The following is a 26,462-nucleotide window of genomic DNA, read 5'->3' on the forward strand; positions in this document are numbered from 1 at the left end:
GTTTTCTTCATGCATTCAGGGACCACAGTTCATTATTGACTGTAGACCCGTTGCATAATGCATCTTCCTCATAACGCCACCCAGCTTGAGCTGCTAGAAAGAGAATCTGATTTTTCTGTACAAGAACGAGAAGGATGAGCTATGCAGATTTCACTGTAGAGAAATCAAATATTTATGCCTCTTTCTTTCGCATTCATGGTTTCTGGAGAGCAGTTACTTAGAATAGTAGTCCTGATAGCAGCATTTTCTACAACTATGCTCAATAAGCATGCAAATCTGTTAAAGCGCGGCTACTCAGAAGGTCCTAGTTGTTTGCTCTTCGGTATATCTGTAATATCTTTTTTTCTTTTTCTTTTTTTTACTGCATATTTTTTTCTGTTACACTACATTTAAACATTTATTTGTCAACGTGAAGAAGCATCTGAATTACTAATTTGGTTAACTCGTTCAAAACACAACAGGCATATGTACTTTATCCTCAGAATCTAAAGAAACATATCTAATGACTAAAAGCAAGAAGAAGTCAATAATATGTATTAAATAATATGTAAGTAAATAAAATCTCAGAGTTTGTTTGTCCGTTGTCTGTGTAAGCGAGTCAAATTGCCGTGTAAAGGTACACTGTTGTTTGGGTTGTTCATGCAATATTATTTGACATTCAGACATTCAGAGTTCTTGCATTCAGAATGAAGTCCTTAGGCTTTGTGTGATGATTGCATTGAGATGTGAAACACCATTTTTCAGAAGAATGTTAATATACTGAATGGACTACAGAATGTCATTCATCTAATACAAGGACATGTAACTGCACTCATTTACCTTAATGTTGGTGAGTTTTGATCTCATAGATCTTATCTCTGTTTTCTTTTTTCTTCTTTTCCAACAGGATGGCGTTCCAGAGAACCTGAGAATAAAAGGTGAGTCTCTGCCTTTGATTCCTCCTTCTTCCTCCTTCCTTCCTGTATGTCAACATGTTGTGTACAAGGGGAGGGGTTGTTGAAGCTACAGCGTAAGTGAAGCACTTTTGCTTTTTTTTTCTGACTAACTGTAGTATAAAATATTTATGTAGCCTTTTTTTTTAAACTAAAAGACAAAAAAGAGCACATTTGATCAAAAACACCACAATAAGAAAGAGCATAACACTCTCTTATCTTCTCTTTCTAAAATTTTGTCTCCTACACCAAACACATTTCATGCAATGGTCACATTCTTGTACAAAGCTTGACGTTTCACTTATCAAGATATATTTAAACCCTAAATGAAAATTTTATGTAACTAAACTTGTTTTAAAATATACAGTAGCCAGCAACCATTAAATAACAAAACTATCCATCAGACACCAAACTGATAAAACTCGTCATTCTGTACACAAACAGGAAAGACAAAAATCCAAAGACAACAGCAATTAAAAAGTTCTGTTTGGATTCCTTCAAAAACTAAAGTTATCAGGTCCGTGTGCAAGAAATCTGGTTGGTATTTTTTTGCTTGAAATGCCTGTGTCTAATTGTAATACTATGAATTGTGACTAAGCTCGTACAAATGTTGAGAAAAAAAGTAATCACCCTAAACTTTGTCAGCTGCATCAAAACATGTTTTTACGCTTTTGTTTGGAGCTTTAAAAGACATTTTGCAGACCCTCCGCCAACATGTTTTGTATCTGCTCATATTGCCTGTAGTTTTACAAAAAAAGAGTGTTTTTTTCACTAGTATATAGAGGGTTTTTCACATTATACTATAGACATATTTCACTCATTTAACCTCCTGCAGTGCCAGAATAGAATAGCCTTTATTGTCATTGTACAGGGTACAACGAAATTGGAGTGCCACTCCTTTGGTGCAAAAATACAATAATAAATATAAGTGTAAAATATAAAAGGTACAATAAAACAAACAATAGTAAGTACGATATATACAGGATAGCAGCATTAATATAATGACAGTATGAATAGCAGCATAATAAATGACGGTGACAGTATCGTGTAGCTAAGCAGGTTCAATTGTTTTTGTGCTTATTTACTACGGTGATAGCTCTGGGAAAGAAGCTATCCCTGAATCTGTTTGTCCTGGTTTCATGTGACCTGTATCGTCGGCCTGACGGTAATAGTTCAAACACTTGATTGCTGGGGTGAGAATAGTCCTTGATGATATTGCCAGCTCTGCTGAGGTACCGAGAGTTTGCAATGACCTCCAGGCTGGGCAGAGAGCAGCCAGTGATCTTCTGGGCTGTGTTGATGACCCTCTGCAGTACTTTCCTGTCTGCAGCTGAGCACCCTGCATACCATGTTGTTATGCCGTACGTTAGGATGCTCTCTATGGTGGCTCTGTAGAATGTCACCAGCAGCCTCTCCTCCAGGTTGTTCCTCCTGAGCACTCTCAGAAAGTGGAGACGCTGCTGGGCCTTTTTTACCACCGCCGTGGTATTTGCAGTCCAGGAGAGATCATCAGAGATCTGCACGCCCAGAAACCTCATGGAGTGTACCCTCTCCACACAGTTCCCGTGAATGTACAGTGGGGCCGGGTCTGCTCTGCCCTTCCTGAAGTCGAAGATAAGTTCTTTAGTTTTCGTGGTGTTCAGTTGGAGGTTATTAACTGAACACCAACCAGGAGAATTAGGTCTGAGGTTACCTTTTCACACTTGTAGCACATAAAGGGGATAGTCCACAAATGGATATAGTCAGGGAAGGGTTTAGGGAAGCGGTGGTGCGGTGTGGTGAGTAGTAAGTACAAGGAAGGGAATGCAGATAAACGGGTAGCTAAGACGACTGTTTGAATCAGACATGTTACATACAGCTCAGCTGAGTAATATCTATAAAAGTTCAGTGCTGCATTGCATGCTTGAAAGCAGCTTAAGTGAGCACTAAATGGTTATACCCTTCAGCGTCTATAATGGGAGGTAGTTTTATTGTTCTAATGTTTTCTCATACTTTACTTTCAGCTGGGTGTTTTTGTGCAATGAGATATGTTACTCTTGATATGCTCAGTCCATGAAAGTGATTGAATTATATTTCCATAACAACGAGGAGCCGTGTGAACAAGTTAAAAATGGAGCCCAGAGTTTTCAATAAGCCATTTATCTTTAACACCAAATACAGTCGTTCAGCTCTCAGCTTTAACAAAAACATTTTGTGCTGTGAAGGTCCAGCAACCTAAAAAAAAGTTGGATAACCTCAACTGTAAATGTAATTTTTAAAAATGTACTCAGGACACACAGTCAGTATATTAAGCAGTTATTGCATCGATAATGTTCATTTGAGTTTAATGTGTGGCTCTGCACAGTAGTAAGTCTTTTGGGGGGTTTTTGGAGGAGGAAACGAACAGTCTTTACAGTCTACACTACAATAGCTTTATTCATACTAGTGCTCAAGAGCAATTAAAATAGCCAGTCTTTATAAAATCAAAAGTATAACATGTTGTGTGTGCAAAATTAAGCACATCTATTTTTTAAATTTTATTATTATTGACTAAACATTAATTAATGCTTAAATCTTGAACTTTAATAAAATCTATGATTCAGAAACAACCACTGTCATATTTGGGCCAAAGCTCATTTATGGTGGACTGTGACAAAGTTGAAAACTTTTCTCTGGGCAGACAAATCGAAATTTGAAATTCTCTTTGGGAAAACATGCATGTTGCATTCTCAAGACCAATGAGGAGAGGAACCATCCAGGTTGTTATCAGTGCTAACTTAAAAAGCCTGCATCTCTGATGGGATGGAGGTGCAACCTGTACATATTGCATTCTGTTTTTACTTACATTTTCCACCGTGTCCCAACCTTTTTGGAACTGGGTTTCTATAAAATGGTAGGAAAAAACTGTTAGTTGGAGCTGTAGTTGGCACCATTATCTCCAACCAGCTTCAACTACCTCTGTGGGTCTGGACAGTGGTGATGCATTAATGCACCATGCTCTTCTTGCTGGTTGACAGATACATCTCATCTGTCAACCTGTCACCTTTCTAATGTCTTCTCTGTCTCCTCTAAACAAGAGTCAATGTCAGGCAAAAGGTGGTCCTGCTGCCCAACATGCCTGCCACTAAGTGTTTGAAAGGGGCGCTAAATGGACGTCTCCCCATTTTTCCTTGCCGGGGAAGGTCGAAGCAGTAATTGTAGAGGGTGCATTACCATAAAGGGCGGCCCCAGCTGTCTGCTGTGATTCACTTTAATGCACCATGTTCTGTAAGCCGAGAGGGGAGCTCTCACTTTGGCCAGTTTTCAGCAAACTCATTTCCAGCCGCGATAACGAGAAGGCAAGCAAACTGTAGGGAAAATCATAAATTATTCAAGTATCACCATGTACATTGGAGCCTTCTCGTTATTGTGAAACTGAGGTCGATTTAGCATTAAAAGGCCCAGTTTTACAGGCTACGTCACAATTAACGGACTGAATAGACATCTAGCAAGTCAAAATGAGAATAAAAGTCCCCCCAACCAAATTTAGTTTATAAAGCTGTTGTGGTTTCATGTCACTTGGTCAACTTTGAGGTAACGAGTAATCACATACATTTATTAGTTTTAAGATGTAGTTACAGGGCAGACATCTGGATGGGGGGCACTTACCTAATTAATGTTTCCTTCACAAATATAACTTGATATTTCTTACTTTAATTAACAGAAGCCACACCGACTCTTCCTGTATATTAAAACAGATGAAAAAGTGTGTTTATTATTCAGCTTTACCCTCACACAAAATAAATATGCTAGAGTAGATGCCACTGTTTATCTCTGGGTTTTCTACAGATCTACAAAAACACAACAACAAAGTCTAATATTATCCACAAACGTGGTTATAACAGGAAAAATTGTGACTTTTTAATGTGTTGTACTGATTGATGTTGTTTTAATACATAAAGTCATGGTAATGCACAGTAAATCTGACAAATTGTAATGTATAGAAAATATGTTGAATATAATGTTAATCATAAGAATGAGAAAAAAAAATACAGCTCCAAAAGTTGAATTTGACTTTTTTTGCAGGCTAATAAGATAAAGCTAAGTTGTAGCTTTTATCTTAAAAACAGAGGAGGGTGGTGTAGGTATACCAGTAGACGCTCTAAATAGTGCAAATAGTTAAAGCACAGATCAAAGTGGTAAAAGTGTCTTCAAAATCCTTGTTTTGTCTGAGCAACAGTCCAAAATACAAGACTTTACTGTCATGTGCGATAAAGAAATGGTCAAATACTGTCTGCTGTAGATATTATTGCACTGATGAATAGCTTTTCTCCCAAGTAGTAGTTACTGATATTTTGTAAAATGTCCAAAATGTATTATACAACATTGTTCAATATGAATTCTCATTTTTTTATTTTTCTGTTTTTTCTATTTTTTCTATTTTGTATTTATTCTGTTTTAAAATGCAGTTTCACAAGTAGTTTTGTTGTGTGGTTTATTGAGAAATTCTCTCTCTGTCTTTTTCCACGTTCATACATACTTGAATGTGTTCTCTTGTCTGAGACTGTTATATTTTTTTACCCTGTGATATACTGGCGACCTGTCCAGCCCTGAACAAGATGAGCAGTTTGTGAAATGGATGGATGAAAATTACATTGCTGCATTTACTGTGGATGCCAAAACAAAAAAAAAAAATCATAGATGGAATGAATGAAGCGCCTTATAAACTCTAACTGAATGTCAGCAAGGAAGAGACAAATGCCAAACGTATTCCAGGATGCTCGGTAATTGGAGTCCCAGAACGAGCACATACCACACTAAGCGAGCTTGTTATGCATACTACAGGAAGACCTTGGGCTGCTGGTGAAATGCAATTTTACAAAATAAATGGGCTGATTTAGTCATATGAAAAATCTGATTGAGCTTTTTAAGATTGTCTTCCCATTCTCATTACATGTAAAAAATGTCATTGGTAGCAGCACTATTAAGATTAATGACTTTTGCTGGTGTAGTGTATAAACAAGACACAGTAAAACAAACTTGCTGGTGTTCACAGAACCTTATTTTATTTAGCCAACCATTGATTTGTTTTCATATTAAGATGTATGTTTGTGATATTAAAAAGCTTGGTCAGAGTGAGGGGAATAATGTTTTGCATTGGGGTATTTTTTTTCTCGAGATTTGCCACCTAACAAATCCCAAAGTGTCCTTGGGAAAGTTGCCCCACATGGTGAACAGAGTGCTCATCAGAATGGGAATGAAAACCTCTAAGATTAAAAGTACAACATGACTAATAAAGGAGTTTTAAAACTAATACCAATATTTAGTGATATAAAAACCTAATATTCTGATATGTTAGCCAATTTTTTTCTTCCCTCCCTTCTGGCACAAAAACATAAATGGATTTTGCTGAAATTGGTTATGTGTGGTTATATATTAATTTACTTGTTTATGCTCTGCCCTGACTGTAATTCTCACTTAGTGTTTCCTGATAAGTTTAGTGTTACAACTTGTAGTTTCAAACTATGTTTACTGTAGTATAGGCTGGCGAAATGGTCACAACATCAAATATTTATTACATACTGTACAGATTCTCGATCCACGTCCTTACCCTTACCTGTGGCCATGAACTTTGGGTAGTGATTGAAGAAAGATTGTGGATACAAGCAGGAGAAGTGAACTTTCTCTGATTGGAGGCTTGTCGCTTCCTTCGATTCAGTCATTCGGGAGAGCGTCAGAGTAGAGTGGAGTTGTTTCTCCATTTTGAAAGGAGCCAGCTGAGATGGTTAGGGTATCTGACAAGGATGCCTCCTGGGCACCTCCTGCGGGAGGTGTTCTGGGCATGTCATACAGGGATTAGGCCCTGGGGTAGACACAGGACACATATCACTCGACTGGCTCGGGAACATCTCTGTGTTCCCACAGGTGAGCTCGGGGAGGTGGCTGGGGAGAGGGAGGTCTAGCCTTCTCTGCTTAGGCTGTTGCCCACGCAACCTGGCCCACCAGATAAGTAGAAGAAAATGGATAGATGGATGACTGACAGATGGACACAATCAACACCCCTTAGGTATTCAGCTGTGATGGACACTCTGTTACATGTGCTCAAACACATAAAACAAAATACGGGTCAGTATTGATTTAGTTATAGCGAGCACATCCTAGTTTTAGAACTTGTATTCTCACTTGGCACCACAGCCTTGTTCTGTGAGGAAAGCTTTGGAGTTCAGCTGAATCAAACCCAGGCCCACCGGTTAATTATAAATGCATTTTAAAGCAACTATGAATATCTGTGAATGTATATCATGAATATCTCTCCGGTGCTTTTCTGTTATTCACATTAATTTTACACGAGTAGTCACCAGAGTCCAATATAAACAACCACACTTTTGTGCTTTACTTTGTATAGTTATTACTAGTTACTTGATGTATATAAACACAAAAAAAAACCAAACAATAAAAAAACAATCATGTAATAGCATTGAAATTTAGCAGATGAGTCAAATCTTATACCTGCAGAAAATGCGTTGATGTATGTATTTTTGTTGAGTGAACAGATGAAGTGCTGACGTGCGAATTTGGCTGCTGATGAAAGATTTCCTTACAGACGTGGACTATTCCTATTAGTATGTTACAGCCTTTCAGGTTTGAACTCTGCACAAGAGCAAACATCTTGTTTTGTTTCCTGGCACAAATGTTTATGTTCTTCTAATCTATGTCGTCTCGCGTAATTTATTCATTTGTATGCATGGCAACTGCCTACTGCTTACTCCTACCAAACCCAAGCCCATAGCAGTACATTTGAATAATTCAAAAGCTGCAAACAGCAAGCTCTAAATTGTATATTAATTCTAAAATTACACACCACCCCCTGGGACTGGGTTACACTTTTAATAACTCGTCACAGCTGTACTGAGGAGAGGTGAATGCTGCGTTCCTCTGCACCTTTCTCAGACAGAATTATTGGAAGACTCCCTGTTGTTCCATCTAGCGTCACTGTTTTGCCACAATTTAATTTGTAATGGCTTTCATACAGTAAGTCTTAATCAAGTTATTGTAGATTCATGAAGTGCTGTCTTTTTCTGGGCAGGGAAGGAAGCAGTTTTAAAGAGATGCTATGGGACTGCACTGCACCATCTGCTTATGAGCACCCCAGTCAGTCTTAGATGAGTGGCTGGGTTTAAAAAAACAGAAAAAAGGCCCTATAGGATTTGCTTTTTGAATCCCCGCAGGACCTTGTGGCTAGCTTTACAGGCCACTTATGCTCCTTGACCCACTAAGCCATTAGAGGACACTTGTGTCTGCCCTAAATACTGTATGGTACAACTCTTTCACCTTCTCAGGGGAAAAAGCCAGCTGTACCTTGCTTGGTCATGTTGCACTTCAGAAAGCGTTAGACTGTGTTTGCAGTGGAAATCTTCATGCTCTGTTTTAAATTGATGCCCATGCTTTTTTTTGTTTCTTATACTGGATGACGGTCCAGATCCTTCAATATAGCCCATAGACTGTCTGATAGTAATATGACCATAATGGCACACACTCACCAAAAAATTGCATGATATCACATGTGGAGATCTTTTATTCAGTTCTCTTTTTAGGCTCATCATCCTACAATAAAAAACAACTTGTAGTTTAACTTCTACTTTAAGCGTGTCTGAAATGGAAAACCATAAGCCATGTACAATATCTTGTTATAGAACCAGTGACGTAGCTAATGAGCCTGTGTTTATAGTGTTAACAAGCTGAGGCCTGATATCCTCACATTTATCTATACATTTACACTGAATTTATATGAATTATAGTACTATAGCAGCCAAGGGATAAAAACATGAAACATGAAAAGGAATCCTTTTTAAAATTTGTATAACACAAAGCCAAACACTGCGGTTCAAGTAATGGCCGCCTAAGTCAGTTCCTGTAGAGTCCCAGCTGTTTCTGATCGTTACAACAAATTTTCCCTGTCATGGCAACGACTGCATTAAAAATAAATAAAATAATAAATGGCTGCTTTCAGTGCCAGGTGGATGCCAACAATTGCACTCCTAGTTATTTGTACGACTTTACCTCTGCCAATTTAAGTCACTAATTTGGACCTCTTGGCCTTTTTGAAGATTTTAATGCAGTTAACTGACAAATATAATGGATTGCTGTTTGGCTAAATGTACTAACAGCCTGGCCATGAAGTCTGTGCTTAAGATTTGGCGACTGAAACTTTTGTTTTATTAATATAACTTTGTGTCTTTGTGATGCTACCTTACTTAGCTTTCTAGTGTTGTTAGCTGATAATTTTATCCTCACTCTGGCTTCAGAAAATCGTGATGGAAATGGCAAAAATACTAAAATCAAGGCTGGGTATGTTGTTCTGTTGTATACAGTCTGTATTAACTACTCCGAGGAACAGTGTTTATAGCAGCTGAGTAACAATTATCCCTGTCCTTCTAATCTTTAGTAACACCACCTCTGGCATTATGTGTGATACAAAATAACTGTAATATGGTCATTTGAAGGCTTATCACTGTACAGTTGTTTCTATTAAGCAGGATTTTGTAAAGACTATGTAAAGTTATGGTGGCATTTGACTTGTTTATCCTATTATAAACCAGTCAAAGTATTTTGTATGCTGCAGAGTGCTTAACATCAGATGGGGTCATTGTTTTGTTTGATTGGCCAGGGCTGCTGAAGTTATATTGAATGATTTTTCTGGGCATGTCTGGCCTCCTGTGCCTCCTTGGGGTCAGGACTCCTGCTATCCCAGTGTAGACATGTCAGTGAAATGAATGGGGAAGCTGCATTTTTTTGTCACAGTAATTTTGCTGATCTGACCCTTGACAACGAAGGAAAGGCTAAAAAGCATCAAACAAGCTATAGCACAAGCATTTTGAGGGTGGGCTTACCAACACTGTTAAACCAACACACACACAATCCAAGATATAAAAAACACAGTAAAGCAAATTTAATAATTTAACAACATTGTTTTGTTTCATTTGATAAATTGGATTTTTGTGGGCAAAAGCAACAACACTAAAATTGACCATTTTAGACCTACATGTAAAAAAACAAAATAAAAAACAAACGTCAAAAGTTTAATGCACTCTTAATTTAAAACTGCTTATTTGAAAATAATATAATGGGATGCAATAGGTACAGACATCCACATTAGTAAGAAGTCATAAACTCAGTTTGCTTGTTAGTACTTGTTTACTTTTTGTGTTAACATACTACTATTCTAATATCTTCAGAGAGCAGTCTCACTTTGTTCCCTGCCAGGGACAAATGAACAAACTAGAAACTACAGTGTGTTTACTCAGCTTACACTACTGCAACCTGTAGACCGTGATACAGTCTTGGCAACAGAGTTCAGATTAGTATCAGTTTTTTCCCTCTTCTTTCAGTCCAGCCCTTTGGTAAATTGCATTTAACTTTAAATTAGTGCTACTTTATGTTTGTATCTTCTTTAATTCATATTATTTATCCTTAAATGCTGCACACTCAGAATAAACAATCTGATAAAAGTTGAGGTTTCTTAAAGTTTCTTAACTGTTTTGTGTCTTTTTTTTTTCTGTGAAAGTGCATTTGTGTTGTGCTGCACATATCAAATTGTTTAGCATACTGGGACATCTTAAATGGAACAAATCCATTACTGGTGCGATATGAGAAAGGTCGATTTTGTCATGGGGAGAAAAAACATATCCGAAATTAGCTTGATTTTAAAATAGCTTTCTATAGCACCCTGGTATTTCATCCTACATGCTTGTTAATTGCGCTCACCTGGCGTTGCAGGTGTAAGTTAGTTCCTAATTAGATGACTAAGATGTAAACCAGCAGGACTCAGCATAGTGTGAACCACTCAAATGTTTCCTGCTGAGGTACAGACGTCTAATGAGCTACTACCCAGCAAAACACATTGACTGTTCTAGGCCATAAGAATAGCATTTATGAGCCATATCCTTGTATACTGTTATGGCATGTAATTTATTTTCTGGTCTTTGAATTGCTTAATGAACTTTCAAAGAACGTTAAACTGCTTATTTGAAAATAATAACAGACACAGGGTATAAAAAAAAAAAGAGTGATGGGTGTCATGGTGATCATCAGTGCTGCTGCCAAAGGAAGCATAACGTGCTGCACACTTAGCAAGATCAACAATATTACCATCAAAAGTCATCTTGAGTGTATAAATGACTCCCTGGATGTTGATACCCATAATTTTTGGCAAACCATATCCTGAATATGTAGAATTAAATGGAGTGAGACGAATCTAATTGAGATTCATCAATAATTCTTAGTGATCTGCATGAACCCATGCTACTTACAGTGGATAATGATGAAGGCTTGGCAATAGCAGTGCTTCTTTTTCCATCTGAAGGTCAACACAGTAATCACAGGAAGAGATATTATCCTGAAGGTCGGTTCCAGCTTTCAGCCTAGATTAACTTTAATGTCCCTTTTATGTGAATGGCATAACTGCAACAGTGTCCAAACATGTAAAAAAAAAAAAGTCTACTTGACCCATTTACGTATAACTTTTTAAAAATTGTGTTCTTTTGTACATATATACAAGATGAATACATTTGACGATTTTATCTAAGTTGTCACCCAGCTTTGTTCCATGTACTCAACATAATCTCAGAGCAGTGACAGGCAGTCTTTATATGTAACAGTGTGCTTGTGTTAACCAGCTAAGGTCTTCTAACACACTCTGTTCCCAAATTAGCTTTCAGGTGTTATTTTGTCTTTCTCTGCTAATTTCATTGCATGCAGATTGAGATAAGAAGTTGATGTGAGTGAGAGTAGACTGTTCTTGCCGTATGACTTTAGTTCGATTTAGCTGCAGTTTATTTGACAAAAACACCCGCATTTGTTTTTCTTCTGATTCTAGAAATTTCACAAACTGACTTGTTGCACCTTATTACAGTTCATGCAAATTCACTCAAATCCAGTGAGTTTTGTTTTTATAGCATACCAGAAGATGGTAAAGATGGGAAACAGGAGAGGTACCTACTAGAAAGCTGTAGTGTTCGTTACAGTAACCAACTGTCTGCTAGAAATGGCCATAATCTTAGGGTTTTTTAAGAGTTGATGTAAAGTCAAAGTCTTTGCTGTTTCTCTACAGCTTATATTACTACTGTGTCATATATGGATTTTAACACAAGCAGAAGAGAATAGTTAAGGATAGAAGCAAGCCACTGGACATGTACAACAAAGAGGAGCTGAAATGAAAGGCCTTCTTTTCCTGTTTTAACTTCTAAGGGGGTTGTCATCTGAGTTTGTGTTGGACAACAACTCATCAGATGGTTGGTAAAAAAGCAGATGAATTTTTAAAAATACATGAAGTCATCAGTCTGTATGGTGATTTGCAGTGAGCATGCCTGCTGCTTCGTTGTATTAAAAAAACTAGGGAAACAAGTTTTTGTCTTTATCAGGTGCTCCTTCCGTCTTTTCCTTCCAGTGGTTCCTAAATGAAGTCTATTTGTTATTGAAGTGCAATAGTTGGCAATTGGTGTGCTCTTGCAGTAATGTTTTAACTCTTGATTTTTTTGTATGCTTTTATTATTATTTCAGAGTCTGTGAAATTGCATTTTCCTTTCCTTTGATCGTGAGTTGTTGCCGCAAATCCAAAATAAATTAGCAAGGCAGAGCGAGACAGGGGTAGAAAACAGCCATAGTCATATGCATTAACATTACAAAGCCTGTTTTAGTTTAGACTAGGATTACTTCCGGTTGGTGCATCAACTAAATTCTATTCTGAAGACTCAGTTTAACAAAAACTTAGCAGTTAAATCAGGTCTAATAAATACAACTCAGTCCTCCTGGTCCCTGGTCTTCGGTGAATGGTAGTACATACAGTAAGCTGGAAATATCCAGCTTTGGGGAAAAAAGAACTCTAACTCCTGTTTTATTGTTCAGCATAGAAAGCTGTTTCTTGATTTTGAAGAGTTCGCCTTTTCGGTTTGATAGTTTCTTCACAAAATATGTCAAAATTATTTGGTGCAAGTAGTAAGAGTCAGGTTTGTATTACAGTCAATATAAACAGAAACATTTCTTTTTGTATGAGAGAGACGTGTTAATCTCCTCTCTCCACAGAGCCTAAAATATTACCTTAAATGTCAGGAGAGTGTGTAGTGCTTTGAGCAAGAACATTTTACATTGGACTGAATTTACTTAAACAGTTTTTATCTTTGTATGTCAATATTTCACCCAGAGATATAGTAATGCAGAATCAGCCATACTAAGTTCAAGAGAGAGAGAGAGAGAGAGAAAGAGGGAGAGAAATCAGGTCTGAAAAGGAAAGCTGCTTGCCTTTTTGTTTGCCTACCATCCAGCCCACTGTAATGTGAAGTAGTAATGGGAGTAGCGCAGGGTGCTTACAATTAGGCGGCAATCTCTGATAAATGGGGTTGTTGGTGGAAACGCTCTCAGTGCTGCATCCTGATGTGGACAGACTGAGAGAGGAGCCAGACCCACGTTCAGTCATTAGGCCAGGGAATGAAATGGGACGGAAAGTTGCCAAGTGGTTACCAGGTGCTCTCATCCACTCTTACACGTGCACTCAGCCAGGAACCAGCACACATACAGATACTATAAGTGGCTAAAAGTAACACACTTCTCTTAGTGTTGTCCCTGAAATTGAATGCTTTTTCTTTTGGTCTTTTTCACATTTCACACATTTCACATTCACAGCACAAGTTACATAACATAGATAAGGTATTTTCAAAAGATACCCCCCCCCCAAAAAAAATATACATCCTAAAAGGAAAATGTAATGAGTATGGTCACTGAATAAAAAACAGGTGCACAATCTATCTAGTATAGATTTCTTTTCTTTTTTTATTCTTTTAAGTGTGCATCATCATAAGTGGAACTGCGGTTGCTTCATTTGTGTCTCTCTGTGTTTGTGTAGTTATTTGCTGTAGAGAGTGTAGGATTTTGGGTATGCAGCCTATGCAAACGTGCTTGCCTCTGGTCCACTGAAAAGCCAGCAGCACTTACTTCGGTGTTGACAGGAAGGGAGTGAAAACAGAGGTTACCATGAAAAAGGAGAAACATGAGAAAATAATCAGTGGTCACATAAGCAGCATTAAAAACATTGTTTTTCACACCCAGTACACGTCAATCCAAATATTTTTTTGTGTATAGCGAATTAGGACTTTTCTGCATGCTAAAGTAAATAACCAACAACAGCACAAGAACAAGTAAGAGTAACAAACAGACCATTTTTTTCCAGATATTTTTGAAATTTCCCGCTGGTAAGAGTACCCACCTATCACACGTAGACAAAGATCTTGGTTCTCGACAAAGGCTGTGTAATCGCAGCTAGTCAATTAGCATGAAGGTCTGTTGGTTCTCTCTGTTGCTGCATTCAGTAACTGTAAAGGTGGATAGAAATTGAGGAAAAAGAGACCAGACATCCACAAGGAAACCTTGCAAGTCAGTAAGGAGGTTTTGTAGAAGATTTTCTGATCTAAAGTATATAATTCTGAAACAGTTAATGCAATACTTTTGCTAAACTGATTGGATTCAAGCTGAAAGTCTGCTGCTGTTAGTTTTTTAAAATCTACAGTGGTGGTTTGCAGAGACAGAGTAATTTGTCCAAATACTTGCGGATAATACTGGATTTGGTATACACAAAATATGTGCACATCTTGCACAGTAGCATAATTTTCATAAAACAATATTTGTCTCTATATTTGAACAACATTTGCAATTATTATAAGTGTTGAATCTCAAAATTAATTGGTGTAATTTCTACATAAACAGTGCAAGTTTTATCTGCATTAATTAAAAACCATGCGGGGAAAAAAGAGATTTGATGTTTTCATTCATAAAGAGTCTGTTTTCCTTTTGACAGTGTAGTTTGATTAATTTACAGTCCTTCAAAGCAGTGAAAGTCTTTTAAAAAAAAATCTATTGTAGGGGTGGGGATTCTTTGATTAGCCTCTGCTGAGCAGCTGTGATGTATACCTTTGTACACTGTTGACAAGCTGGGGAATATTTCATGTGAAGTTTAGTCATATAGTTTTAATTTGTATTTACACTATGTCCTTTGTACTCTGCAAAGTGGTTTGTGATGAATATGTCAGACAGCATTTTATGAATAAGTTGAACGTGAGTTGACTTCGGTGTTCTTTTAGATTTCACAAACACGAAGCACATACTATTCATGTGCTGTCAGTTGTGTTTGTTGAGAGCGACAAGATGGATGTTGAGTAGTAAACACCCCCGTCTGTATCTGCGTCCTTTTACCTGAACTGAAAATGTCCCTGTCTTGTTTAAACGTAATGCTTTTTTTTCCCTGCAGAATTTCTGTATCTAACAAGTTTTCATAGTATGTGATAATTCAAGGCACACCAGAGCGTATTTTGCAGCTATTCTTGTCAGCACGTAGTGGCTTTGACCCTTGCACTTTCTACTCTGGCTGCTTTTACTGTTAAAGAGAAAATTGGATTTCACTGTTCGGTTGTCTCGTATAAGAGTTAAATGTCGAAAATGTGAATGCAAACGCTTTCTCTTGACCATAACTGTTATATATATATTTTTTATACGGTACTTAGAGATTCAGAGGTTGGCAGGGTTTCAGATCAGCAGGTTGCAGAGCTCAGCTTTTATTAAAATGGAATAGGCTTTCCCCTTTATAAATGATATCAAGGATTTGTCCTCCGTTCCTCGTTGAGTCAGACTAGATTGAATTTATCAAACAAAACAAGACAAAACATGGGAAATTAAATTTAAGAATATATAGTCCAACCATGTAACAGTATGAAACAGAGTTATATGTTGACCTGCAGTCACACAGTGAGTAAAATGATAAAAATGGAAACATAAGAAGTGACAATGTTTTTTATTTTTTCCCCAAGACTTTTTCTTTGCATTTTAGTGAAAGGGCTGTGGAATGAAGTCATTGAGGTGGAAGGGAAGTCATCAATGTTTTAAACATAGTGTGTTGCTCTGCTTAAAAGGCTTGAAAAAGCTCTTATGCCTCAAATAGATACTCATAAATTGTTCAAGAGTTGTTTATGCCACCAGGAGTAAAAGTGTTGTCACAATGTTGCAATTAGCATTTGGTAAGGGAAGGAAGTGCATTTCAGCAGGTGATAACACAACACCTTAACGACGCTGATGGATACAGGTCTTTGAGCAGGTCGTTACCTTTGGGGCTGACAGAAACAAGTCTTTGACGTGCCATGTGTAAAGCCGAAGATAACAATGCTGTAACAGCCTGCCTTTTTGACACCTTTTATCACCAGAAAACAATTTGTAACCGAATGAGAAACCGTGCCAAATGTACTTCCAGTGTAGTTAATGCATCTGTTTCTATACACCTAGACAAATTCATAGTTTGTGAAGAAGGAAGAAAAAAAACAAGAGAACAACTTGGTAATAAATTTAAATCTGATTCAGATATTTTAAAAAAACAGGAACTTTCTAAATTGACAGTGTTCTGGTGAAAAAGTGATAATTATGCACATTTACATTCATATCAATTTTGAGCTGTATAAGCTGTTCATTATCTGCAAGAGTTTTAAACATATTGATATAGTGTGGATTTTAAGTAAACCCTTAAGTAGGCTCTCACGCTAAATATAGAACGGAGAAAATATACTTAAAGCTTCATTTTCTTATGGAGTGCATCTTTTTGCACTGCACGTGTTTTATAGTACTGGCAATTTTTATTTACCCAGCCTTCCTTAGCTTCCTCACAAAGCTAACTCCTGGCCACTGAGAGCATAGATGTGTCTATTGCAGGACAGGTCCTCTGACAGTTGGACACTGAGAAGTTTAAATTGGAGACCCACTTGATATATAGTGGGTTATAGTCTGTTCTCTTGGACCTTCTGGAGTCCATTGTTATTGTTGTTCTGGAACAGACTGTTGTCAGAAGCCCAGACTGCCAGTGTCACCAGCCTGTTCTTTTTACCTTTTAAATTGATGTTTGTTCACTTATTTGAAATGTGGAGATAATCCATCGATCCCTTCTCTTCTGCTCATCCTTGTCAGTGTCACGGGGGCACTGGAGTCTATTCCAGCTACCAAGGGGAAGGTTACACCCTGGACAGGTCACCAATCTGCAGGGCTAACACAGATTGACAGACTACCATTCACACCTATGGGCAGTTTAGAGTCACCAGTTAACCAAATCCCACTACCTACATGTCACTGGACTGAGAGAGAAGCTGGAGTACCTAGAGAGAACCCACACAAACACAAGGAGAACATGCAGAATCCACAGATCACAAAGTCGAACTCAGGACCTTCTTGCTGTGAGGCAACAGTGCTAACCACCGCACCACCATGCTGCTTTAGTAAATCATTTGGCACCGAATGTGAAGGGGGTCGCAGTGACCAGGCTTAACGCCTTTTCCTGGCAGAATATTCATTTTTGAATAAAGAGACAAGTTTGCCAGCTTAACAAACACATCAGACATTGAGCCTGAAATGAATTTATCTGAAGTCAATCCATTATAAGATTCAAAATTCTTTCTATTGGTTAAAGGTTCATGTCTTTAGGTGAAAATTATTCACCAGTTGTTTTAAAATGAAATCTCCAAGACTGTGCATGCCTCTGGCTCAGGATGGCTGAAAATAAATCATGCTTAGTGCCATTAAATGTCCTTCTCCATAAATGTGTCACAAATAATTCATTGTCAACAAATTGGTGACATTTTGGAGATTGCTGTTCCTGAGACACTGCTAATGGTCAGACTTACATGCAGCCATTGTTTGAGAAAAAGGCCCGGTGATGGCAGACTGGATGATGTCAGATGTTTAACCGTGAATATGTTACACCTTTACTTTGCATGACAACAGGTTGGCTAAAAATACACTTTGCTGCTGCTGCTGCTAATGTAGACGCTTGTGCCTTCCAGTATCCGCAGCGCTCCACTTAAGAACTTGCTCACCGCCTGAGATTTCAGATAACTTATTTGCACAAAGTGTCAGTTGGTGTGAGGGAGTGTGACATTGTTTATGCGCAAGTAAAGTTTTAAGATTGTTGTAGTTGTTGTTTATTCCAATTTGCATCTCCTTTTTCTTATTCATCGGCCTTGTGGGCCAGCTAAACTCTGCACTGTGTGAGCTTAGCGCCTGACTGTTGTTTACCACGCTTCGCTCTCTCCCTCAGGACTCGGAGCTGTTGTAATGGAAAACATCAGATACAGGTACTACAGCAACAGTTTGAGTTTACAAAGAGAATAGAAAGCATTCGCAAAAAAAAAAAAGAAAAAGAGGTACAGAGATGCCTGTCCAAGGAAAAAATATGCTTCAAAACAATAATGCTTAAATGGATGTGTGTGTGGTTTTTTTGTTTTGTTTTTGTTTGTTTGAGTCAGCATCAGAACCAGAGTTATCAGAAGCTTGAATGGCTTTACAAAGAGTGTAGGTTGTTACACTTTGGGGAGGACAATTTCCATAACACTATTGGGTTTTTTGTGGTTTTAAAGCTTGTCTTTTGGTGCCATAGCAATGCTTTGATCCATCTGCAAAGACAATCTGATTATGTTGGCCATGTCCAAGTACGTCTGTTATCCCTTTACACAGTGTTCACCTCATTATGCATGCATGGAGGGATGATGCCCTTCAAATACTGCACACTGGAGTCACATCTGTCAGGACCTTGGTGTTGCTTACACGCTCTGACTAAAGGTTAATGTTTTACCTGCACAGGGCATATTTTCATTTGGTTTTTAATGAGATAATTCTGACTAATTGTCTTTGCATCTTAAGCCATTCGCCACACTGAGATTTCAAAACACAGAACTCTATCAAACAAGGTTAAGAACAAAAGTTTATTTAACTCCTGGAAAGATTTTAAAGGTAAATGTTGAATCAGGGATTTTTTTATTTATTTTTTTTAATTTTTAATTTTTGATGACTTCAATATTCAGCTGCAGTTTTACATAAACAGCTGTTGTCAGTGCCATTCTTTCAGCATATAGCAAGCATACAGCTGGTGAACTGTTAAGTAATTTCCAAGGTGACATTAAAGCTGCATCTGATGAGCAGGAAGGATCCTTTCAGGGTCCTTCCTGTCAGAGTCGGGGTCCTTTCAGTCTGTGATGCAAGCAGTAGTTCAGTCAATTACAATGTCCAGCTGTCCACAATAGCACTAACGTAGCTTTAACTTAATAAGTGTCGCTCATCAAACAATTTCAGACAACTTCTCTGCAGTTTAAAGTTACTGTAATACCTGTCACTAATTGACAATTATGCAGCTGTTATCAGTGCTAAATGCTTCATTTGCATATCATGAATATATTTGAATGTAACTTAAAAGGCTAAAACATAACAGTATCCTAATATTTTAATGAATGATTAAATGACTTGGATAAAATTAACCATAATTTTTCTTTAATCTAATGATATTATATTTTTCCTTTATTCACTATAGAACTGAAGGTTCTATAGTGTCTTTTAACTTGATCATGCCAAGGCATATTAACCTCTTGTAAGGAGTCATGATTTACTGCTACTGGTAGTTTCTCTGTGTCAGCATAAAAAGGATTTGTTTGAATATTCACTGAATATTCAGAACAATGCAAAAGGAACTCAGTGAAGATCTGAGAATGAGAATTTTAGATTTACATAAGTTATGTAGGAAGGTCTCTTGGAGTCATTTCTAATCAATGATCCAGGGCTATTTTACTACCAGTGGTCCTGGGAAATTGTACAAAGTTGATGCAGTAACGAAGGAGGAGGACTACTTCTAAATTCTTCAGCTTCACTCAAATTAATGGCTAGACTGTTGACACTTGAACACAGTTGGGTTCGCAAACAAGTCAATGAGTCCAAACTCATTAAAACTGATTTGGAAGTGGATTAGAGAAAATCCAAAATAAAGTCAAATTGTGCTCTCAATTCCTGTTTATAAAAGTCATTAAAGATTTTGCTGTTCAGTTCAGAATTTGCTGTTCAGGAAAAAGAACAATTCAAAGAAATCATTTAAGTGTTTGGAAACTTTTTGTAAACTAATGTAAACTTTTGACCCAATAAATGTTACCAAAGGGTTTTTGTTTGTTTTTTTTGTTTGTTTTTTAATAATCACCTGTTCAGAGTGTGTGTTAGTAACGCTAACCTAACAGCTCAGGCTTCAGATGCTTAGTTTCAAGCACCTAACTCTGACTGTGAACACAGAAGCCCCACCCACATGATTTTCAAACCGTCTGTTGATAATGGGTAACCAATCAGACAAAAGCTAGTTTAAATGGAGTGCAAAAAGAGCTAAATGGTTTGTTTCAAAGAGAAGATAAACTTGAGGGCTGCATTAAAGCCTCAATGTAAGATAAATAGGAATTATGTTGAGCTGTGACTCATGAAAAGCTGCTTAAGTAGAATGCAGCAATGAAAAAGATGGAATTGAAAGTGAGGATAATGGGTCTCTTTTTGTAGAGAACAAAGATGGATTAATTATAAGGCTTAGTTGAGTCAGATGTTTTAGATCAAGAATGTGGGTTGAAAAAAACTTTGGCAATCACAAATTTAGCAAAAACAAAAACAAAAAACCCAGTGTTTTAGTTTTACATTTTTCCTAAAATTATTTGTACCTTGCTTTCTTTACGATGAAGACAGCTAACACATATTATAAATCTCACAAAGGCATTGTTTCCCAGCGTGTTTGACATGATCATCAAAGGAAGCGACTTGATATAAGGCGTCTAAGATCCCTTTGCTATTTTCTTATAAACCTCATGTTGCTGCACTGTTTTGTTGCAGTCTGCATAAATAAACTTTCAGTTCTCAAAGCACTGCAAAAATGATCTCTGTTGGGGAGTATGTTAATGACAATTTCTGGGTTCTGACCTGCTGACTTTTGCCTTTTTGTTCTACTTTCTGCTAAAGAATTTGTGCTCACTGGTTTTGCTTAGTCAGCCTTGGCTGTGTTGACTTCACAAATGTTATATAATTTCTCTGCTATCCAGCCTCAATCTAACTGCAGTTGAAAAAAAAAAAAGGAAATTCAGGTGAGCCAGCTGACAGGAACGACTCTTTCAAACTCAAAAATTGTTGCTAAAAACTTTTATTAGCATGTGACTTTTATATAATTTCCAGTCTGCTATCACCACTCACACATCATCACTATTCAGCCCACCCATATGTCAGTATCCACAGTGTCTCAAAGTGTTATTGAGTCCTCTAGCAAAACTTGCATGGTGTGGGAGTCTGTTGTCATTAGGTCAGATTTTTTCCGTTTCTTTTGTTTTCTTCTTGTTTTTAGTGTAGTAGATGCATGGAAAGAAACGAATACCACCTAAGCTGAGGTATTGTAGCAGAAGTTGTGGTGTGTTTACAAATGACAGTTCATATCATAGCACGTTACGATAAAATATTGTACTACTCCGTGATAAAACAATAAGCAGAGGAGAAACAAATTGACTGGCTGCTCTGAAAAGAAGCATCAGCTGCAATGAAGTTTCACTGAGCGAGACTCATGCATTATATTTCAAGTAAACAGATTGTATTCAGCCACTGGTAGAACATGATCTATAATCTCAGTGGGTGTATACAAGACAAGTTACATTTCTACCCTGAGGGTCACATTGAACATTCAGCATCATGGATTTCTGTCCACGTTTTGAAAAACAATAGGTCATCAATAAAGGAATTGCTGTGTACGATCCCTCATTTGTCTCTGTTGTCAGCTGATGGCCAGACAGTTGGATGTGCATACTGATAACAGATGACTGTGCCCTTCGCTGACCCTGCTGGTGACGGAGGATGCCTCGCTGTGCGACACAAATTCACTGAATAATCATTACGCCAGTGCACCGCGGGGAATTAATAAACTAGCAAATTGACTGGCTCCAATCAGGTCACAGTGTACACACTTGTATCCCGTCTAAATCCTCTGTGACGGATAGAGCATAATGCGGGACTATGTGTGGGGGGATTGTTTGGGATATGAATGAGGCGCACCACTTTAAGTTATTTTGTTTACCCTGACGTCTGACTGCTAAAACCGAGCGCAGATATTCATGAAGGCTTCTGATTGAAAGCCATAGTCCTCAAAAGTGAAACTGTAGAAGTCTTTTAGCTGAATTCCTCTGATGTTCTAGGAAGCTCTGAAATTATGCAGTATGTTTTTTTCCTTTTTTTAAACATCTCTAGACTCATTGTCTTTAAATACATATAATTATACAAACTATTATCATAAAAACAAAAGCCTGAAGTTATTGTAATTTCTGCTCATATCCGTCTCTGTAGAAAGAGACTTTGCAAAAGTAAAAGTTGTTTTTAATAAATGGAAGAATAAAGTGATGCTAACGACGAAGAATGTAATGGATCTGGTCTCAGAAGCAAAGCTATTTCTTTAATGCATTTCTATAACCATCTGCTGCGGTTTTCTGTGAATAGATGGTGTTGATCTTGCTTTCTCTGTGAATTAATAGAGCACTATACTGTCCCACTCAAAGCTAAATATATCATAGATTGTAATTAATGCAGTGAAGCACCTCTCTGTAGTCAATATTTATTGGTTGGTAGTGAACAGCTTGTGTGCAGTGTGAGTAAAATTTGTGCATGCTGGTCTGCTTACACCTTATTTTGTTATTTTTCTATTTTACATGACAGTTTTCCAGTTAAGTTGGGCATCCTTATGTAGAGGAAATTAAGTGAAACTTTGTGATCTACGAGTTGTGATCGTGTGCAGCTAATTTGCATTGGGTAATATGGTTCTGAGTAAATGAAATGCCTAATGCAGTATGTTCACTGGCAACTTGCCGAAATAGCTATGTAAGAAATAATCTTGCTTTAGGAGTGGATAATGGGAAGGAAAACAAAAATGCATTGACATTATATATTTTTTAGATATTCGGTGCTCTGCAGTGACAATGATCAGAGAGGAAATTACATTATGTGAACATTACCAGTAGAAGCCTAGTTGTTACGATAATTCTCAGGCAAAGTAGACAAAATGTAGCTCTTATTTTAATATTTAATCTACTTTTTTAATAATGCTTTGGAAGGTTAATAGAGTTGATAGCTAAATATGGGTTAGAAGTCAGTTCGAGTATAGGCATAAAATCTACTCTTAAACATGAACTGGAACTAAAGTGGTAAAGACTGTATTGCTAAACACCAACATTTTTGTTTTCTTTGCATTGTTCTTGATAGCTATCATGCATTCTCATTATTCCCAATACAGAAGAGAGTGTATGTAAGGGGGGATGAGTGTCTTTCTCAGCAGCAAAGAAATGCCTTGGAATCTATTATTGACTTTTATCTTTTCTGAAACACCAATCTGCTTCACGGCTAAGTCATTTCAGGTGGTTGTAAGCCAGTTAAACTTTACTAAATACTATAGTCACACTAGGGAAAACAGTAACCTGAGACCACTGCATGTGCAATATCATTATGTTTCAGTGCAGTGAAGTTACAATCTTGTCTTTTTAGAAACAGTTGCTATGAAGATGGGCATCAGAGTCTGTGACAACTTGCCATGAGTTGCCATGTTCAAAGTTACTTTGATGATAGATGGTGATATAATGACAAGCTGTAATCAGTCAACTGTGTGTGATTGGGATCCTGTTGTACTGTCTGCATCCAGAAATTCTCATTAACTACTTAGATTCAGAGTCTAGCCAAAACCTCATAGATCTGAAACAGGAAAAAAATCTCCATAAATAGCAACGTAGTTGTTACAGAAGGGGAATTTAATAAAAGTATCACATTGATGATCAACAACCTTGCTTTTATATAGCAATTAAACCAGAATACAACCAGTTGACAGCTAGTGAAGTCAAGTTGCACTCATTGGTGCAGAATGACGTAAATTGATTGCAGCATGTTGGCATTCTGCCATCTGTCCGCATTTATCAATTTAGATGCAATTGTTTGCAGACCTTCATCAGACTTGTGATCACAATCAGTTCTAGCTCAACTGCAATTTTTACGTTGCCTCCTGCTTTTGACCTGTGCAATCACCTTGCAATTGAAATTGGTTGCTCAGAGGATGAGGATGTTGCAGTCTCAATATCTGGGGAAGAGTTGGTCGCTACTTGGTCATTGAATGTGAAATTCTTTTTGCATCCGCCAATTTTTCTTATGAGGTTTCCTATGAGTTGCAGTGAGGTTACTGTCTTATTTTTACTTGAGTAGGACTGAGCCAAAAAACAAAACTGCCTCAAATGAAAATTAGATTTTGTTTTTAAAACTATGATTAAAAACCCACAACAAGAGCAGATTCTCAGAATTAAAAAATGTTTCTATCAATCACATAAAACATTTTTAAAAATGTCATCTGTTATGAGTAATTTGCAGTTAATTTCATGGTGAATATTTGAGTAATTTCTCCAGCTCTCTGATAGATATAAAATATAAAATAAATAAATTGCGAAAAAGGATGATACAGCTTGTTGTGGCACATAGTCTCTTATGGGGGCCTTGACAGGGAAGTACATGAATCAAACAACTGTATCAACCTTGTCTCTTCTGTATTGTGTGTGTGTGTGTGTTTTCATAATCATAAAACCAGTTCCCCCTCTTTAATATGCACAAGGCATGTTGAGATTGTGTTCATTAAAACAGAATTCATGACACTCTTCCATACGGCTGTTTGCCATGGTGGGCTTTCATTCATTAACACCAGTTGGTGGTCTGTATGAAAGGGTGTGTGTGTGTGTGTTTAAATATGTATGTGTTCTTTTTATTTATTTATCCTTGTTTTTTTATTTTAACTTTTATTACGGCCTTAACGATGTCCTTTTTGTCATGTGAAAGAAAAAGGCTGAACTATATTTGCAGGGTAGTGTTATTACTTTGGTAGTTTTTAAATAAGGGTACACTAAGGCCTATAAATACAGTGACCTTTTCTCTAATGGAGTAGGTAGTGGACAAAGCTATAATCATTTTCCATGTAGTCATTGCCTGACTTCCCTTACGTTCATCAGGGTGCAGCCTTGAGAGGCATGATTGAGGTTATTTTTTTCTTTTTTTTTCTTCTGCGCTCAACATACCCCTCCGCCCCTTGTGGACTATTCCAAAGGGCAATCTAAGAGCGGGCAGGCTGCTATTAGAAAGCCAATATATTTGATATGGTTCATGGGTTACTGTACGGACTGATCTGTGGCCTGTCAAGACGTGTTAGTGTTCATACAGGTTGAAAAGGCAGACCACAGAGAAAATCACACTAATCTTGCTCTCATAAAACCCCTTGTAAATGAAGTCATCCTCACAAATCACACAGCTTTATGATTTTATTTATGTTTGCTGCTGAATCACCATATAAGCTGTGATGTTTGGCTCTCTTATTACGTCTTTTCCTCCTCTTTTTTCCCTCCTCCACACAGTGGTCAGAGATCAGGGTTTGTTGCAGAACTGCAACCTTATAGTCTTCCAGAAATAAATCTGTTACTCAAGGACGCCTTTCACACATATGGTTTTTGGTTATTTTTTCATTTTAAATCCTCAATTCCTTAACCCTAGAATTCAATGAATACTGAATGACATTGTAGCCCTTGCTATTTTAAGGGTCACTTTGTTTGAAAATACATTGGTTACTGCAAAATACAAGCTGCTCCATCTCTTCTGGTCATTCAGTTCCGACTTGCAGCAAGGTGGAGGTTATGCACATGTACACTGTGGGGCACTTTGACCTTGTAAACAAACCTTCTCCTTGTGGTTTCCAACCAAACTTATTATAGTTTTGTATTTTTCATGAGTTTATATTCATATTTAATTTCAAATTTTTGCTTTCAATCCATTTTTAATTTGTTAGTTTCAAGAGTGGGTCCATTTAATATTTATTGTTTGAAATATTTAGTTTTAGTTAGTTTAGTTTAAACATTAAATTTATTATGACATGGTTAATGTTTGGCAAGGCAAAAGTGTATAAGTTCAGACAAACACTAATGCCTTTACATACTGGACTTGTAAAAGTCATGCTTAAAGTCATGCTTGCAGACTCACCTTTTCTTAATGCAGCCATTGACATGCTGGTCTGTAATGGCTTTTACAGTACAAAAACTCGGTCCTGTCAACATCTCAACTGTCAGTAAACATGTGGACCAAAGCCTCCTCATCCTTTTTCTGTTGCCACATTTGATCAAATTGACAAAGCCTAAAGCTAACAACAGTTTTTTGTGTTTTACTTCATTTTAGGAGCACAACAATGCATCAATCATTTTTTCTTAAAGTCTAGTTTTCTTTCTTTTTTACTATTTAAGTTTAAAGTATACTGACCTTGTTTCTAACCTTGATTATCAACTTAATTTCTTAAACCGTTCCTAATTTATTTTAAAAGATCCAAATGGTTAGAAAAATACAATAAATACCAACAAAAATAATACTGGAAAATTTTCTATATTGATTAACTGTGAAATTATCACTACCCACGTTTTTAAAGGATTCTCATGGTTAACATGGTTTGTTCTGACAAAAAACATGATATCTAGAAATGAAATATTAATACTGTGTCAAATATTATACAACTGTGAATGACTCTCATTGTTCCTGTTCTTTTGCACATTTATAGTTACGTTCTCTCTTGAACCTCTGTGCACATGTATGTTGAGTTTTGCCTAAAAAGGGAGCACACAGTGAAAATTTCACATTATGACAACCTTACATCACAAATTTGAAATGTGT

The 26,462-nt window shown here is 37.2% G+C and overlaps 1 protein-coding gene across 3 annotated transcripts in view; it reads left to right on the forward strand.

Annotated features, from left to right (window-relative positions):
- fstl5 (follistatin-like 5) overlaps positions 1 to 26,462 on the forward strand; it is a 176,907-nt gene that overhangs the window by 33,846 nt on the left and 116,599 nt on the right. For all 3 annotated transcript variants that reach the window (XM_005467247.3, XM_019363975.2, XM_003443412.4), the window contains exon 3: positions 887 to 917. In XM_005467247.3, coding sequence (XP_005467304.1) covers positions 887 to 917 — 31 coding nt within the window. The remainder of the gene's footprint in view (positions 1 to 886; positions 918 to 26,462) is intronic.

Source organism: Oreochromis niloticus, linkage group LG2 (assembly GCF_001858045.2).
Source record: "Oreochromis niloticus isolate F11D_XX linkage group LG2, O_niloticus_UMD_NMBU, whole genome shotgun sequence".
Lineage (NCBI taxonomy): Eukaryota > Metazoa > Chordata > Actinopteri > Cichliformes > Cichlidae > Oreochromis > Oreochromis niloticus.